The sequence below is a fragment of the Cyprinodon tularosa genome, unplaced genomic scaffold (genome assembly GCF_016077235.1).
Source record: "Cyprinodon tularosa strain WSP-4 unplaced genomic scaffold, ASM1607723v1 ctg1385, whole genome shotgun sequence".
Classification (NCBI taxonomy): Eukaryota; Metazoa; Chordata; class Actinopteri; order Cyprinodontiformes; family Cyprinodontidae; genus Cyprinodon; species Cyprinodon tularosa.
Genome location: NW_024038205.1, coordinates 76,111 through 92,268, shown reverse-complemented (window position 1 = coordinate 92,268; position 16,158 = coordinate 76,111). Strand labels below are relative to the sequence as shown.

General features: G+C 49.4%; 1 protein-coding gene across 8 annotated transcripts in view; it reads left to right on the top strand.

Annotated features, from left to right (window-relative positions):
• The window catches only part of ctc1 (CTS telomere maintenance complex component 1), a 74,301-nt gene that overhangs the window by 22,186 nt on the left and 35,957 nt on the right, over positions 1 to 16,158 (top strand). For 6 of the 8 annotated variants that reach the window (XM_038278129.1, XM_038278127.1, XM_038278128.1 and 3 more), the window contains 8 exons: positions 2,665 to 2,818; positions 2,888 to 3,090; positions 3,832 to 4,001; positions 9,158 to 9,272; positions 12,888 to 13,272; positions 14,886 to 14,975; positions 15,869 to 16,009; positions 16,088 to 16,134. In XM_038278129.1, the coding sequence (XP_038134057.1) occupies positions 2,665 to 2,818; positions 2,888 to 3,090; positions 3,832 to 4,001; positions 9,158 to 9,272; positions 12,888 to 13,272; positions 14,886 to 14,975; positions 15,869 to 16,009; positions 16,088 to 16,134 (1,305 nt within the window). The remainder of the gene's footprint in view (positions 1 to 2,664; positions 2,819 to 2,887; positions 3,091 to 3,831; positions 4,002 to 9,157; positions 9,273 to 12,887; positions 13,273 to 14,885; positions 14,976 to 15,868; positions 16,010 to 16,087; positions 16,135 to 16,158) is intronic. The other 2 variants (XM_038278131.1, XM_038278130.1) reach the window with 2 other exon arrangements.

Sequence of the window (16,158 nt, the reverse complement as noted above, 5' to 3'; positions counted from 1 at the left end):
GGGATCAGTTAGTAGCAGAGGGTCAGTTAGTAGCAGAGGGGTCAGTTAGTAGCAGAGGATCAGTTAGTAGCAGAGGGGTTAGTTAGTAGCAGAGGGGTCAGTTAGTAGCAGAGGGGTCAGTTAGTAGCAGAGGGTCAGTTAGTAGCAGAGGGTCAGTTAGTAGCAGAGGATCAGTTAGTAGCAGAGGGGTCAGTTAGTAGCAGAGGGATCAGTTAGTAGCAGAGGGTCAGTTAGTAGCAGAGGGGTTAGTTAGTAGCAGAGGGGTCAGTTAGTAGCAGAGGGGTCAGTTAGTAGCAGAGGGATCAGTTAGTAGCAGAGGGTCAGTTAGTAGCAGAGGGGTCAGTTAGTAGCAGAGGATCAGTTAGTAGCAGAGGGGTCAGTTAGTAGCAGAGGGGTCAGTTAGTAGCAGAGGGGTCAGTTAGTAGCAGAGGGTCAGTTAGTAGCAGAGGGTCAGTTAGTAGCAGAGGATCAGTTAGTAGCAGAGGATCAGTTAGTAGCAGAGGGTCAGTTAGTAGCAGAGGGTCAGTTAGTAGCAGAGGGGTCAGTTAGTAGCAGAGGATCAGTTAGTAGCAGAGGGTCAGTTAGTAGCAGAGGGTCAGTTAGTAGCAGAGGATCAGTTAGTAGCAGAGGGTCAGTTAGTAGCAGAGGATCAGTTAGTAGCAGAGGGTCAGTTAGTAGCAGAGGATCAGTTAGTAGCAGAGGGTCTGTTAGTAGCAGAGGGTCAGTTAGTAGCAGAGGGTCAGTTAGTAGCAGAGGGTCAGTTAGTAGCAGAGGATCAGTTAGTAGCAGAGGATCAGTTAGTAGCAGAGGGGTCAGTTAGTAGCAGAGGGGTCAGTTAGTAGCAGAGGGTCAGTTAGTAGCAGAGGGTCAGTTAGTAGCAGAGGGGTCGGTTAGTAGCAGAGGGTCAGTTAGTAGCAGAGGGTCAGTTAGTAGCAGAGGGGTCAGTTAGTAGCAGAGGATCAGTTAGTAGCAGAGGGGGTCAGTTAGTAGCAGAGGATCAGTTAGTAGCAGAGGGTCAGTTAGTAGCAGAGGATCAGTTAGTAGCAGAGGGGGTCAGTTAGTAGCAGAGGATCAGTTAGTAGCAGAGGATCAGTTAGTAGCAGAGGGTCAGTTAGTAGCAGAGGGATCAGTTAGTAGCAGAGGGATCAGTTAGTAGCAGAGGATCAGTTAGTAGCAGAGGATCAGTTAGTAGCAGAGGATCAGTTAGTAGCAGAGGGTCAGTTAGTAGCAGAGGGGTCAGTTAGTAGCAGAGGGGTCAGTTAGTAGCAGAGGGGTCAGTTAGTAGCAGAGGGTCAGTTAGTAGCAGAGGATCAGTTAGTAGCAGAGGATCAGTTAGTAGCAGAGGATCAGTTAGTAGCAGAGGGTCAGTTAGTAGCAGAGGATCAGTTAGTAGCAGAGGGGGTCAGTTAGTAGCAGAGGATCAGTTAGTAGCAGAGGATCAGTTAGTAGCAGAGGGGTCAGTTAGTAGCAGAGGGGTCAGTTAGTAGCAGAGGGGTCAGTTAGTAGCAGAGGATCAGTTAGTAGCAGAGGGTCAGTTAGTAGCAGAGGGTTAGTTAGTAGCAGAGGATCAGTTAGTAGCAGAGGGGGTCAGTTAGTAGCAGAGGGGTCAGTTAGTAGCAGAGGATCAGTTAGTAGCAGAGGGGTCAGTTAGTAGCAGAGGATCAGTTAGTAGCAGAGGATCAGTTAGTAGCAGAGGGTCAGTTAGTAGCAGAGGGGTTAGTTAGTAGCAGAGGGGTCAGTTAGTAGCAGAGGGGTCAGTTAGTAGCAGAGGGGTCAGTTAGTAGCAGAGGGTCAGTTAGTAGCAGAGGGTCAGTTAGTAGCAGAGGGGTCAGTTAGTAGCAGAGGGGTCAGTTAGTAGCAGAGGGTCAGTTAGTAGCAGAGGGTCAGTTAGTAGCAGAGGGGGTCAGTTAGTAGCAGAGGGGTCAGTTAGTAGCAGAGGGTCAGTTAGTAGCAGAGGGTCAGTTAGTAGCAGAGGGGTCAGTTAGTAGCAGAGGGGTCAGTTAGTAGCAGAGGGTCAGTTAGTAGCAGAGGGGTCAGTTAGTAGCAGAGGGGTCAGTTAGTAGCAGAGGGGTCAGTTAGTAGCAGAGGGTCAGTTAGTAGCAGAGGGTCAGTTAGTAGCAGAGGGGTCAGTTAGTAGCAGAGGGGTCAGTTAGTAGCAGAGGGGTCAGTTAGTAGCAGAGGGGTCAGTTAGTAGCAGAGGGTCAGTTAGTAGCAGAGGGTCAGTTAGTAGCAGAGGGTCAGTTAGTAGCAGAGGGGTCAGTTAGTAGCAGAGGGGTCAGTTAGTAGCAGAGGGTCAGTTAGTAGCAGAGGGTCAGTTAGTAGCAGAGGATCAGTTAGTAGCAGAGAGGTCAGTTAGTAGCAGAGGGTCGGTTAGTAGCAGAGGATCGGTTAGTAGCAGAGGGGTCAGTTAGTACCAGAGGGGTTAGTTAGTAGCAGAGGGTCAGTTAGTAGCAGAGGGGTCAGTTAGTAGCAGAGGATCAGTTAGTAGCAGAGGGGTCAGTTAGTAGCAGAGGGGTCAGTTAGTAGCAGAGGGGTCAGTTAGTAGCAGACGTGTCAGTGATGAGCAGGCGGAGCTGCTGGTTCCTCCCAGTTAGAACATCTAGAACCTTCAGACTGCTCAGTGGTTGATCAGCTATCCTTACCAACTCCTCTCTGTCCTCCCAGCCTGCTCCCTGCTCCTCCTTCTCCTGCTCCTCCTCAGTGTGTCTGCCTGCTGTCCTGGAAACTTTCAGAGACTCTGTGGACCTCCAGAGGACCAGGAGCCAGAGACATCTACTCAGAGATGTTGGACGTCCCTCACAGCTGTCCTCTGAGCCAGGTATGTTCTGATCTCCTACCGCTGACCTCCAGTAGAACCTCCCTCAGTAGACCTCCTCTGTCTCCTCAGTACCAGGTGGACTCCTCCGTCCCTCAGCTCCTCAGCATCTCAGAGCTTCTCCAGTCCCTCAGGTCGTCCTGCTGGTCCTCGGTGTCCCTCAGCTCTCTGCTGCCTTCAGGGGGATCCAGCCTCAGCAGCTCACAGATCAACTCTGCTCTGTCCTGGTCCTGCAGGACTCTGACCTCTGACCCTCAGACTGGAGACGGTCTCAGGTAAACCCAGGAGGACTGGCTCTGAGCTGGAACGGTGTTAGTAGACCAGTTACAGATCCAGTTTACTGCCCTTGTTTTGTCCCGCCCCCTGCTGCTGGTCTCACCTTGTCGTCTCTTTAGGCCCCGCCCCCTGCTATTGGTCTGATCTTGTCATCTCTTTAGGTCCCGCCCCCTGCTATTGGTCTGATCTTGTCGTCTCTTTAGGCCCCGCCCCCTGCTATTGGTCTGATCTTGTCATCTCTTTAGGTCCCGCCCCCTGCTATTGGTCTGATCTTGTCATCTCTTTAGGTCCCGCCCCCTGCTATTGGTCTGATCTTGTCGTCTCTTTAGGTCCCGCCCCCTGCTATTGGTCTGATCTTGTCATCTCTTTAGGTCCCGCCCCCTGCTATTGGTCTGATCTTGTCATCTCTTTAGGTCCCGCCCCCTGCTATTGGTCTGATCTTGTCGTCTCTTTAGGTCCCGCCCCCTGCTATTGGTCTGATCTTGTCATCTCTTTAGGTCCCGCCCCCTGCTATTGGTCTGATCTTGTCATCTCTTTAGGTCCCGCCCCCTGCTATTGGTCTGATCTTGTCATCTCTTTAGGCCCCGCCCCCTGCTGTTGGTCTGATCTTGTCTCTCTAGGCTCCACTCACTGCTATTGGTCTGATCTTGTCTCTCTAGGCTCCACTCACTGCTATTGGTCTGATCTTGTCTCTCTAGGCTCCACTCACTGCTATTGGTCTGATCTTGTCGTCTCTTTAGGCCCCGCCCCCTGCTGCTGGTGGGTGTCCTCCAGCTCCCCTCTCAGAGGTCAGCGTTCAGACAGACTCTGCAGCTCAGAGATGCTACATCAGCTGTGGGCTGTGTCGTCACGGAAACAGCAGAGGAGGAGGATGGAGGTCAGAGGGCGTCCTTCAACACAGCCTGGATCGGTAAGAACCATCAGCCAGCAGGTTCTAAGACTGAGTCTGTCCATGGATTCTGTGAAGATATCAGATCCAGAACCACTGCTGGGTCTGGATCCAGTTACCCTGAGATAATCTGACAGCAGCTCAGATCCTGGTTGGTCTGGGCTGAATATAGATTATAGATTTCCCTCCCTTCCCCAACCTCTGATCTGGCTGTGGTGTCACTGGGTCAAGAATCTAGTTGGGAGGAAGAAATTTAAATGATTAATATCCAGAGTATCGGTAGAACATCTTTCTTCTATGACAGACAGACAGATACAGGCACAGGAAGGCTCTCACACACAGCTAAATGCATGGTCACCAGCCCACACAAATGTACATTCACATACATGCGCCCATGCGCGCACTAACACACCTGTTCCTGCTACTACAGGCCCACCTGTTCCTTACCTTCTTCCATATGGCAGCTGTTGGCTCCTCAGATGTCGCTTCAGATTTGCTGAGTTCTTTCCTGCCATGTTGAAGCTGCAGACTCTTTGTTGGCGTCCTTCCTCCGGTGTTCTCCTTCACGTTCTAAAAAAAATGGCTCCATACATCCAGGCCTTGGTTAACAAAACACACTCTGGTATCCGCAATGACTGCAAAGTTGAGCTATGAGTATAAGTCCTCTGCTGCTACTGACTGAGTGGCGCGAGGCGCTGTGAGACAGGCGCCGTGGGACAGGCGCCGTGGGACAGGCGCCGTGTGGGACCAACAAGGCCACAACGCGTTATCTCCTATGAAGCTCAAGAAAAACAAAGTCATTATAAACAATTGCATTTCTTAATGTCCATTCCTCAATGGATCGTAAATTTCGTCTGTCTTAGTCTCGTTGACGAAAATCATTTTTTATTTTTGTCATATTTTTATTTTCTGGAAACTATTTTTGTCCGTTTTCGTCTCGTCATCGTCATGGGAAAAAGGGACGTTGACGAAATATTATCGTCATCATCATGGTTGACGAAATTAACACTGGTCAGTATGAACAACCAGGACCCAGATCTGATCCTGATAGGGTCAATATGAACAACCAGGACCCAGATCTGGTCCTGATGGTTCAGTATGAACAACCAGGACCTAGATCTGGTCCTGATAGGATCAGTATGAACAACCAGGACCCAGATCTGGTCCTGATAGGATCAGTATGAACAACCAGGACCTAGATCTGGTCCTGATGGGTCAGTATTAACAACCAGGACCCAGATCTGGTCCTGATAGGGTCAGTATGAACAACCAGGACCCAGATCTGGTCCTGATAGGGTCATTATGAACAACCAGGACCCAGATCTGGTCCTGATAGGGTCAGTATGAACAACCAGGACCCAGATCTGGTCCTGATAGGATCAGTATGAACAACCAGGACCTAGATCTGGTCCTGATGGGTCAGTATTAACAACCAGGACCCAGATCTGGTCCTGATAGTGTCAGTATGAACAACCAGGACCCAGATCTGGTCCTGATAGGGTCAGTATGAACAACCAGGACCCAGATCTGGTCCTGATAGGGTCAGTATAAACAACCAGGACCCAGATCTGGTCCTGATAGGGTCAGTATAAACAACCAGGACCCAGATCTGGTCCTGATAGGATCAGTATGAACAACCAGGACCCAGATCTGGTCCTGATAGGGTCAGTATGAACAACCAGGACCCAGATCTGGTCCTGATAGGATCAGTATGAACAACCAGGACCCAGATCTGGTCCTGATAGGGTCAGTATGAACAACCAGGACCCAGATCTGGTCCTGATAGGGTCAGTATGAACAACCAGGATCCAGATCTGGTCCTGATAGGATCAGTATGAACAACCAGGACCCAGATCTGGTCCTGATAGGGTCAGTATGAACAACCAGGACCCAGATCTGGTCCTGATAGGGTCAGTATGAACAACCAGGACCCAGATCTGGTTCAGATAGGGTCAGTATGAACAACCAGGACCCAGATCTGGTTCAGATAGGGTCAGTATGAACAACCAGGATCCAGATCTGGTCCTGATAGGGTCAGTATGAACAACCAGGACCCAGATCTGGTCCTGATAGGGTCAGTATGAACAACCAGGACCCAGATCTGGTCCTGATAGGGTCAGTATGAACATTCAGGACCCAGATCTGGTCCTGATAGGGTCAGTATGAACAACCAGGACCCAGATCTGGTCCTGATAGGATCAGTATGAACATTCAGGACCCAGATCTGGTCCTGATAGGGTCAGTATGAACAACCAGGACCCAGATCTGGTCCTAATAGGGTCAGTATGAACATTCAGGACCCAGATCTGGTCCTGATAGGGTCAGTATAAACAACCAGGACCCAGATCTGGTCCTGATAGGGTCAGTATGAACAACCAGGACCCAGATCTGGTCCTGATAGGGTCAGTATGAACAACCAGGATCCAGATCTGGTTCTGATAGGGTCAGTATGAACAACCAGGACCCAGATCTGGTCCTGATGGGTCAGTATGAACAACCAGGACCCAGATCTGGTCCTGATAGGGTCAGTATGAACAACCAGGACCCAGATCTGGTCCTGATGGGTCAGTATGAACAACCAGGACCCAGATCTGGTCCTGATAGGGTCAGTATGAACAACCAGGACCCAGATCTGGTCCTGATAGGGTCAGTATGAACAACCAGGACCCAGATCTGGTCCTGATAGGGTCAGTATGAACAACCAGGACCCAGATCTGGTCCTGATAGGGTCAGTATGAACAACCAGGACCCAGATCTGGTTCTGATAGGGTCAGTATGAACAACCAGGACCCAGATCTGGTCCTGATAGGGTCAGTATGAACAACCAGGACCCAGATCTGGTCCTGATGGGTCAGTATGAACAACCAGGACCCAGATCTGGTTCTGATAGGGTCAGTATTAACAACCAGGACCCAGATCTGGTCCTGATAGGGTCAGTTTGAACAACCAGGACCCAGATCCGGTTCTGATAGGGTCAGTATGAACAACCAGGACCCAGATCTGGTTCTGATAGGGTCAGTATTAACAACCAGGACCCAGATCTGGTTCTGATAGGGTCAGTATGAACAACCAGGACCCAGATCGGGTCCTGATGGGTCAGTATGAACAACCAGGACCCAGATCTGGTCCTGATAGGGTCAGTATGAACAACCAGGACCCAGATCTGGTCCTGATAGGGTCAGTATGAACAACCAGGACCCAGATCTGGTCCTAATAGGGTCAGTATGAACATTCAGGACCCAGATCTGGTCCTGATAGGGTCAGTATGAACAACCAAGACCCAGATCTGGTCCTGATAGGATCAGTATGAACATTCAGGACCCAGATCTGGTCCTGATAGGGTCAGTATGAACAACCAGGACCCAGATCTGGTCCTAATAGGGTCAGTATGAACATTCAGGACCCAGATCTGGTCCTGATAGGGTCAGTATAAACAACCAGGACCCAGATCTGGTCCTGATAGGGTCAGTATGAACAACCAGGACCCAGATCTGGTTCAGATAGGGTCAGTATGAACAACCAGGACCCAGATCTGGTCCTGATGGGTCAGTATGAACAACCAGGATCCAGATCTGGTCCTGATAGGGTCAGTATGAACAACCAGGACCCAGATCTGGTTCAGATAGGGTCAGTATGAACAACCAGGACCCAGATCTGGTCCTGATAGGGTCAGTATGAACAACCAGGACCCAGATCTGGTCCTGATAGGGTCAGTATGAACAACCAGGATCCAGATCTGGTTCTGATAGGGTCAGTATGAACAACCAGGACCCAGATCTGGTCCTGATGGGTCAGTATGAACAACCAGGACCCAGATCTGGTCCTGATAGGGTCAGTATGAACAACCAGGACCCCGATCTGGTCCTGATAGGGTCAGTATGAACAACCAGGACCCAGATCTGGTCCTGATAGGGTCAGTATGAACAACCAGGACCCAGATCTGGTCCTGATAGGGTCAGTATTAACAACCAGGACCCAGATCTGGTCCTGATAGGGTCAGTATGAACAACCAGGACCCAGATCTGGTTCTGATAGGGTCAGTATGAACAACCAGGACCCAGATCTGGTCCTGATAGGGTCAGTATGAACAACCAGGACCCAGATCTGGTCCTGATAGGGTCAGTATGAACAACCAGGATCCAGATCTGGTTCTGATAGGGTCAGTATGAACAACCAGGACCCAGATCTGGTCCTGATGGGTCAGTATGAACAACCAGGACCCAGATCTGGTCCTGATAGGGTCAGTATGAACAACCAGGACCCAGATCTGGTCCTGATAGGGTCAGTATGAACAACCAGGATCCAGATCTGGTTCTGATAGGGTCAGTATGAACAACCAGGACCCCGATCTGGTCCTGATGGGTCAGTATGAACAACCAGGACCCAGATCTGGTCCTGATAGGGTCAGTATGAACAACCAGGACCCAGATCTGGTCCTGATAGGGTCAGTATGAACAACCAGGACCCAGATCTGGTTCAGATAGGGTCAGTATGAACAACCAGGACCCAGATCTGGTCCTGATAGGGTCAGTATGACCAACCAGGACCCAGATCTGGTCCTGATAGGGTCAGTATGAACAGGTGGTCGGATTTCAGCTCTGTGGCGTTTGGTTCTGAGTCACCAGAAATGGAACAATGGATCATTTTAACATTCAGAGCTGCTCTAAACATGAAGCCATCAGATAATCCAACAGCAGAACTATACCCAGATTTAAAAACTACTACAGAGAGATTAAGCTGAACCAACCAGAACCTGCGAGACCCCTCTGAATCCTTCTGACCCAGAGAGAAGATGAAATAACAGAACCTTCAGGTTCTGCAGCTGTTGCCAGATTTTCAGGATTAAGGTCAGATGAGAACCCTTAAAGATAACCTTTGAGACCAGAATGAAGCCCAGTTAACCCTGATTGAGGCGGTCCTGGTAGAATCCTGACCCGTTCTGAAGATGCTGACCTGAAGTCCAGAAGGTTCTGTTAGCTTAGCATCTCCACCTTTACTGGATCCAGGCCCAGTTTCTGCTGCTGATCCAACATCTGGTTCTGAAAGCCTGTCTATCCTTGTCAGCAATGAGTGGGGGAGGGGGCAGATCCATTCAGACCGTTGCCATGGTGATAGTCTCTCTGTGGATGTTCTGGATCAAAGTACTCAGAGGTTTATTGAACCTGTGTGTGTTCCAGGATGCCTGGTGTGTGTGCGGAGGTTCACCATGGTAACGGAGAGGTTCCTCCAATCAGAGTTCCCGTCCTACCAGCACCTGGACCAGGACCGCTTCATCACCAGCAGAACCAGCAGGTACGCAGTCTGGAACAGAACCAGTAGGTATTTGTTCACATGGGGACCTGTTGGGTTTTAATCCAGAGAAATGTGAGTTTAAAAGATTAAGAGGAAATAATCAACACAGAGACAGGGTTTTGTAATGACGTCAGCCTCTGCAGAAGCGGAGAGAAGGTGTTGGCTCAGAAACCAGCACCTTCTCACACAGATCCCTTCATGGCAAAGCCTTTTATTAACAGTTTACAACATCATAAGGCGGGCCTAAAACAGAAGAGCCAGTAATGATTATCTGGGAGGATGCAGGTAATAAGATAGTGTGAAATGACCATCTGGCTGGATGGAAGTCACACAACCTGTGATTCTGCCTCATGACCTACTGGAGGTCATAAAAGTTTATGACCCTCCTGATTGAATCACAGGATACAAATGTAGCATCTTCTTTCTTTCAGTGTTTCATATGCCCACACAATAATTTTATAATTATCACTACAACAGGACCGCTGGAAATGAGCAGACATCATATTAATACAGGAAGTGATCAGTTATCATGTCAATGCAGGAAGTGATTAGTCATACTTTCTCTATTCGAATTCCTGGGCTGCGTCCTTAGAAGACCGGATTCGAAGGCCGATTACGTCATAGCGCGGCGCCGAGGTCTGGTCGGATTCCAAGAGTTCTCGTTATGCGGCCTTAAAATGCGTCCTTCTTTTTGCCCGATTTGAAGGACGGGTCCAATGTATCCTCGCTATCCTTGGTTTACCCAGGATTCATTGCGAGACCAAGCAAGCTGTGATCAGAGGAAAGGTTACTTGGCGCCGAACAGTGGTGAAAATTGGAAGTTCAGTTTAATATAATCCAGTCTGTGAATAGTTCCGTCTGAAATGAATGAAAATAGTTGTTTTAATGGTTATAGAGTCAGATATGTGGCGGTAATGTTTGGTTTATCTAAAGGTTTTTATCTGTTACTGATTAAATGGGTTTGGCTGGAATTTAAGGACAGATTCTAATAGATCTGCAGGGGGGGACTATAAATCTGATAGGAGCTTAATTTTTTATTGCTGTTTTGCACAATATGCTAAACTAAGTATTTTTTGTTGTTGAATATTAGAGATTTTGCAGATATATTCTTTATACATACACTGCCTTTCAAAGGTTTGGGGTCACCCAAACAAATTAGTGTTTTCCTGAAAAGTCCCACTTATTCACCAAGGGGTTCAGATCTGGTGACTGCGCTGGCCTCTCCATTACAGATAGAATACCAGCTGCCTGCTTCTGCTCTAAATAGTTCCGCACAATTTGGAGGTAGGGAGAGAGAGAGAGGTAGGGAGAGAGAGAGAGAGAGAGAGAGAGAGGTAGGGAGAGAGAGAGAGGTAGGGAGAGAGAGAGAGAGAGAGGTAGGGAGAGAGAGAGAGAGAGAGAGAGGTAGGGAGAGAGAGAGAGGTAGGGAGAGAGAGAGAGAGAGAGGTAGGGAGAGAGAGAGAGAGGTCACAGTCAATCACACATATTTTCACGTTATATCATGATCAGAAGTTATTGTAAGTTGCTGATCAGATCTATTCAGTCTTCCAGATGCTGCAGGGTAACACCGGACTACTGAGCTCATTGTGGAAAAATGATGAACCATTAGAAATGCTGTCAGAGAGGAGATGCACTCAGTGTAGGCTAGAAACAATCATCATTAGCCACTAGCGCTAGCATGAAGTTCATGGGTAGCAGCAGCTGTGTTTATAAACTAACTTTACCATGGAACATTAACCAGCAGATTTTATTGGGGTTATTTTATCATATTCATCAAAGGGTTGGTTGGTTTATCCTATCATCATTACCAGACATTCCAAGTTCCAAAAACTCATTTCAGGGAGATGCTTATCCCCCCACCCCCACCCCCCGGGGGACAACGGACCCCCACCATGATACACACTGAAGGCCAGCAACTTCTCATCAACTGTTTATTAACTAACAGTCATTTCTTAAACACTAAACAGATCAATATTGGTCTTTTATTTTTAGTACTTTCAATCGTGTAGCCTTGAACATCAGTTGCTTTCTGATCTTACATCCTGAGAAATGTTACTGACTTCCTGGTAGGGATGTTTTTCTGAGTGGGGATTGGTCTTTTCTGAAAAGAGGTAGACCAAAATAAAGGGTTTTTCCAGATGAAGGGATTCCGGAGGCTTCCCACCTGGACCTTCCTTTTCCACTAAGTGTAATAAGGAAGCTGTGGAAGGTAAGTCCCCGCCTAGTCATGCTGATGGAGGCTTCGGGTCAGGTTTTCCTGGAGGATTTTCATGTCCAGCTGGGTCTTGAGAGGGGTTGTCGATCTGACGAACCATTTCTGTTAACAACCTACGGAGGTTAGCTTCCATCTCCTTCATGGCTGACTGCTCTAGCTTCTCATCCTGATCTCTTCCTTCACACCCTTTCTTAAGCTTCCTCTGGTCAGGCTGTCTGTCATATCGGCTCATCTCTGATCTGTACCTCGTTTGGAACCCACTGTCCTCTCTATTCTGTGAACTCCTCCAATCCTGGAAAGCTCTCCTTTCTTGTGGGCCGGGATCACGGTTGCGTGATCCGTGTTTAAGTCTGGCTTTGGAAGGAGGAACCTCTTGTCCCTCCAACTCTAACTTTCTCCCTGATTCTGCCTGAACCTGTAGGACCCTGTGTTCGCTATCTGTACCCTCGCTGGTGCGGACGCGCGTTTCCCATGCAATCTGTGCATATTTCCTTATTTCCTGCATGGTGAGGGTTTTGGTTCGGCAGTACATGGTAACATCATATCTTATGCTGTCGTGAAGATTGTGCAGGAAAAGATATTTCAGCGAGTGGTCTTCCTCCAGCCCAGGGGCGCTGCGCCCCTGAAAATATGCGGCTCGCAACCGACGGTAATAATCTCTCGGCGATTCATTTCTTTTCTGTTGGATGCCGAGGGCACTGTACATCGCGGAGCCCGGATCAGTGTGCACTGAATATTCCTCTCTCAGTGCTTGACAAAGAGAGGAATAGCGGACTGGGCTGGAGGCTCTCTATGAACACATGCACGCTTCTTGAAGTAGTTTTCCAGATTAGCTTTAACTTCTCCCGGGTGGAGGGATGGGGTAAGTCTAAAAGACAGCGTTCTACCTCTCTAAGGTAGTCTTCAATGGTGGATTCGAATTGTTAAGATGTGCTCTGATTTAGTAACAGACTTTAAATGCTGACCTGAAACAGCATAATATTTGTGTTTCAGTCTCATTCAGACTCTGATGATCAATGATCCGTTTCACTCCAACATTACAGCCTCCTTCTGGCTGTTTTTAGTTTTACCTGCTTTTTGGTTTTCCAGGTTCCTTATTGTTTAGTTTATTTTCGGTTCCCTCTGAATTAAATCAGTTCTCCAATCAAAGAAGAGCTGAATGGCTGCTGGATGGATTCAGATCCGTCCTGAATGCTAGCCTGCACTGATGCAGGTTAGCTATGCAGACTACGTTACCATGGTGACCAGCCTCTCTGAGAAGGAGTCCAGCTTGGTGGTTAAACCTGAAGTTATCTGGTTAACCCAGTAATCCTGCTTCCTGGTTCAGGCCTCGGCTGATTAGAACATCTAGCAGGTTGAGGGGGCGGGGCTTATTAACTCTACCTGTTTCTGTCTCACAGGGTTTACCTGCAGTTCTCTCTGGACCACCTCCTCATCCTCAGCCCCTCTGTCTCCATGGTTACACACCTGAGGAGGAAGAGGCAGGAGTCAGGATGTGATGTCACACAGGGGACAGCAGCAGATGAGGATGGTGCAGATGTAACCATGACAACGGTCCCTGAGGACGGGGCCTCCCAGGACTGTGTCTCCGTGGTGATTCAAGTGATGGCTAAGGGGGGCGTGGCCTGGAGGAACACAAGGACCATGACCAACGAGGAGGGGGCGGGGCTTGACCTAGGATTCTCAACTACAGCTCTTCTGATTGGTCCAGCGGTCTGCTGGGGGCGGGACCCAAAGAACGAACCAATGATGCAGAGGGAGGTGGAGCCTCAGAGGAAAGAGGAGGTGAGAGTTAGGTCAGAAGGTTCCAGGTTGAGGCTGAATCCCAAACCGCTCGCTAACCACTAGGGACACTAGCAGTTAGTGCATCTCCTAATATAGACCACGCCCAGATGGAGGCGCCATGATTAAAAGGTGGAGGGGGTCAAACCTGAATGGGATGACGAAAGGGAGAGCAGCTGTTGCTTTGGCAACACAGTGACGCCCCACGTACTTGGCTGTAACTCTGCTTTGCTACTGCAGACGGGCTAATGTTAGCACTGGCCGCTGAAGACGGGCTAACATTAGCCCTGGCCCCTGCAGAAGGGCTAAGGTTAGCCCTGGCCCCTGCAGACGGCTAACATTAGCCCAGGCCCCTGCAGATGGGCTAACGTTAGCTAATGTAAATCCGTCTAATGTTGGCCCTGGCCCCTGCAGACGGGCTAACGTTAGCCCTGGTCGCTGCAAACGGGCTAACATTAGCCCTGGCCCCTGCAGACGGGCTAACGTTAGCCCTGGTCGCTGCAGACGGGCTAACATTAGCCCTGGCCCCTGCAGACGGGCTAACGTTAGCCCTGGCCCCTGCAGACGGGCTAACGTTAGCCCTGGTTGAGGCAGACGGGCTAACAATATCCCTGGCCCCTGCAGACGGGCTAACGATATCGCTGGCCCCTGCAGACGGGCTAACATTATCCCTGGCTGCTGCAGACGGGCTAACATTATCCCTGGCCCCTGCAGACGGGCTAACGATATCCCTGGCTGCTGCAGACGGGCTAACATTAGCCCTGGCCCATGCAGACGGGCTAACATTAGCCCTGGCCCATGCAGACGGGCTAACGTTAGCTAATGTTAGCCCGTCTAATGTTAGCCCTGGCCCCTGCAGACGGGCTAACATTAGCCCAGGCCCCTGCAGACGGGCTAACGTTAGCCCTGGTTGAGGAAGACGGGCTAACATTAGCCCTGGCCGCTGAAGATGGGCTAATGTTAGCCCTGGCCCCTGCAGACGGGCTAACGTTAGCCCTGGTTGAGGCAGATGGGCTAACAATATCCCTGGCCCCTGCAGACGGGCTAACATTAGCCCTGGCCGCTGCAGACGGGCTAACATTATCCCTGGCCGCTGCAGACGGGCTAACATAAGCACCGGCCGCTGCAGACGGGCTAACATAAGCACCGGCCGCTGCAGACGGGCTAACATTAGCCCTGGCCGCTGCAGACGGGCTAACATTATCCCTGGCCGCTGCAGACGGGCTAACATTATCCCTGGCCGCTGCAGACGGGCTAACATTATCCCTGGCCGCTGCAGACGGGCTAACATAAGCACCGGCCGCTGCAGACGGGCTAACATTATCCCTGGCCGCTGCAGACGGGCTAACATTAGCCCTGGCCGCTGCAGACGGGCTAACATTAGCCCTGGCCGCTGCAGACGGGCTAACATTAGCCCTGGCCGCTGCAGACGGGCTAACATTAGCCCTGGTCGCTGCAGACAGGCTAACGTTAGCCCTGGCCCATGCAGACGGGCTAACATTAGCCCTGGTCGCTGCAGACAGGCTAACGTTAGCCCTAGCCCCTGCAGACTGACTAACAGTTTAGGTTCAGGTTCTACCGGAACCGTCTCTGACCCTCTGCTCTCTGCACTGCAGGTTCTGCTGCTGTTCTCAGGCGGTTCTGCTCGCTGGTTTCCGGTTCTCCATTCTGGATGTTTCTACAGACTCACAGCCGCCAACACTCAGGTACAGAACGTGTGATGATGTCAGAGACATTCCCACAGAACTGGTACCAGTCCAAACTAGGGAGCTGAATCGGCCTCAATTTTCACAAGTACACATAAGTGATGCACGCACAGCACATGATTCACCAAATTATTTCTGCTCCATAAACAATTATAAATTAAATTACAAAGTACCTGTGGTCTTTAAGCTTCACTGCATCTGTGTTTGGTGTTTTCACTCTCCTGACGAACCTTGGTACACAAATGCATTTTTTTAAACGGGATGGCTTGCAGCCAATCATAGAGCTCCTTTGTTTAAGCCAATCATAAGAAAGTAATCAACGTGGGATGATTCTTTGCTCCGCTGCTGTCTGATGTTCTGTCAGCTCAGCATACGGCGTCAGGCCAACATGCCCTCAGTAATACACATTGTCTCTGCTCTCCCTACATCCCAGCACGCTGTTTTATTTCCCGATTTACTCAGAAAACAACAAGAAAAAAATATTATTCACCCGGTTGTTTGGACACATTAGGTTTTAAAAACAAACATTTCCTGTCCGTTAGAGGAGGATCTAATAAAGAATGATCTGCACTTTTTCACAGAGAATTAAATATTTATAGGGAGAGGATTCTACAACACAGTTAAGAGGACATGAGATTTATTTTTGTTAGTTTGTTTAATATGAGTGAGATGCAGATCATTTTATTTGTATTTATTTATTTTTGCAGCACATGAAGAACTACTGAAATTATTTCAAATTGCACATAAATAGATTAATCAATTTCATGGGGTGAAAGGAATGACTTTAGGATTAGGATTCATGAAATCCTATTCATGGAAATATTATCTGACACATAGAAGAATTGTTGTTGCCATGGATACCAGAGAAGTTTCCAACCTGTGCTTCTGATCAGCAGGATCCCAGCGTTCTGATTGGCTGCAGGGTTCATAGCAAGAAAGGGGTGGAGCTCCACGCTGACTCCACCCTGCAGGTTCAACCTGACTGGAGGTTCTACACTCTGACCCGCCCTCTGCTGCTCCCCACCTGGACCCAGGTAACCTGACACTAGATCCAGAACCAGAACCATGGACTCCGTTTGACTTAATGATCTATTGATCCTCTGCCTCCCCAGGCCCCGCCCCCTCTGGTGATGTCAGTGTCTCAGGTGCTGGACTGCAGGTAATCATCAGCCTCTGTCTCCCT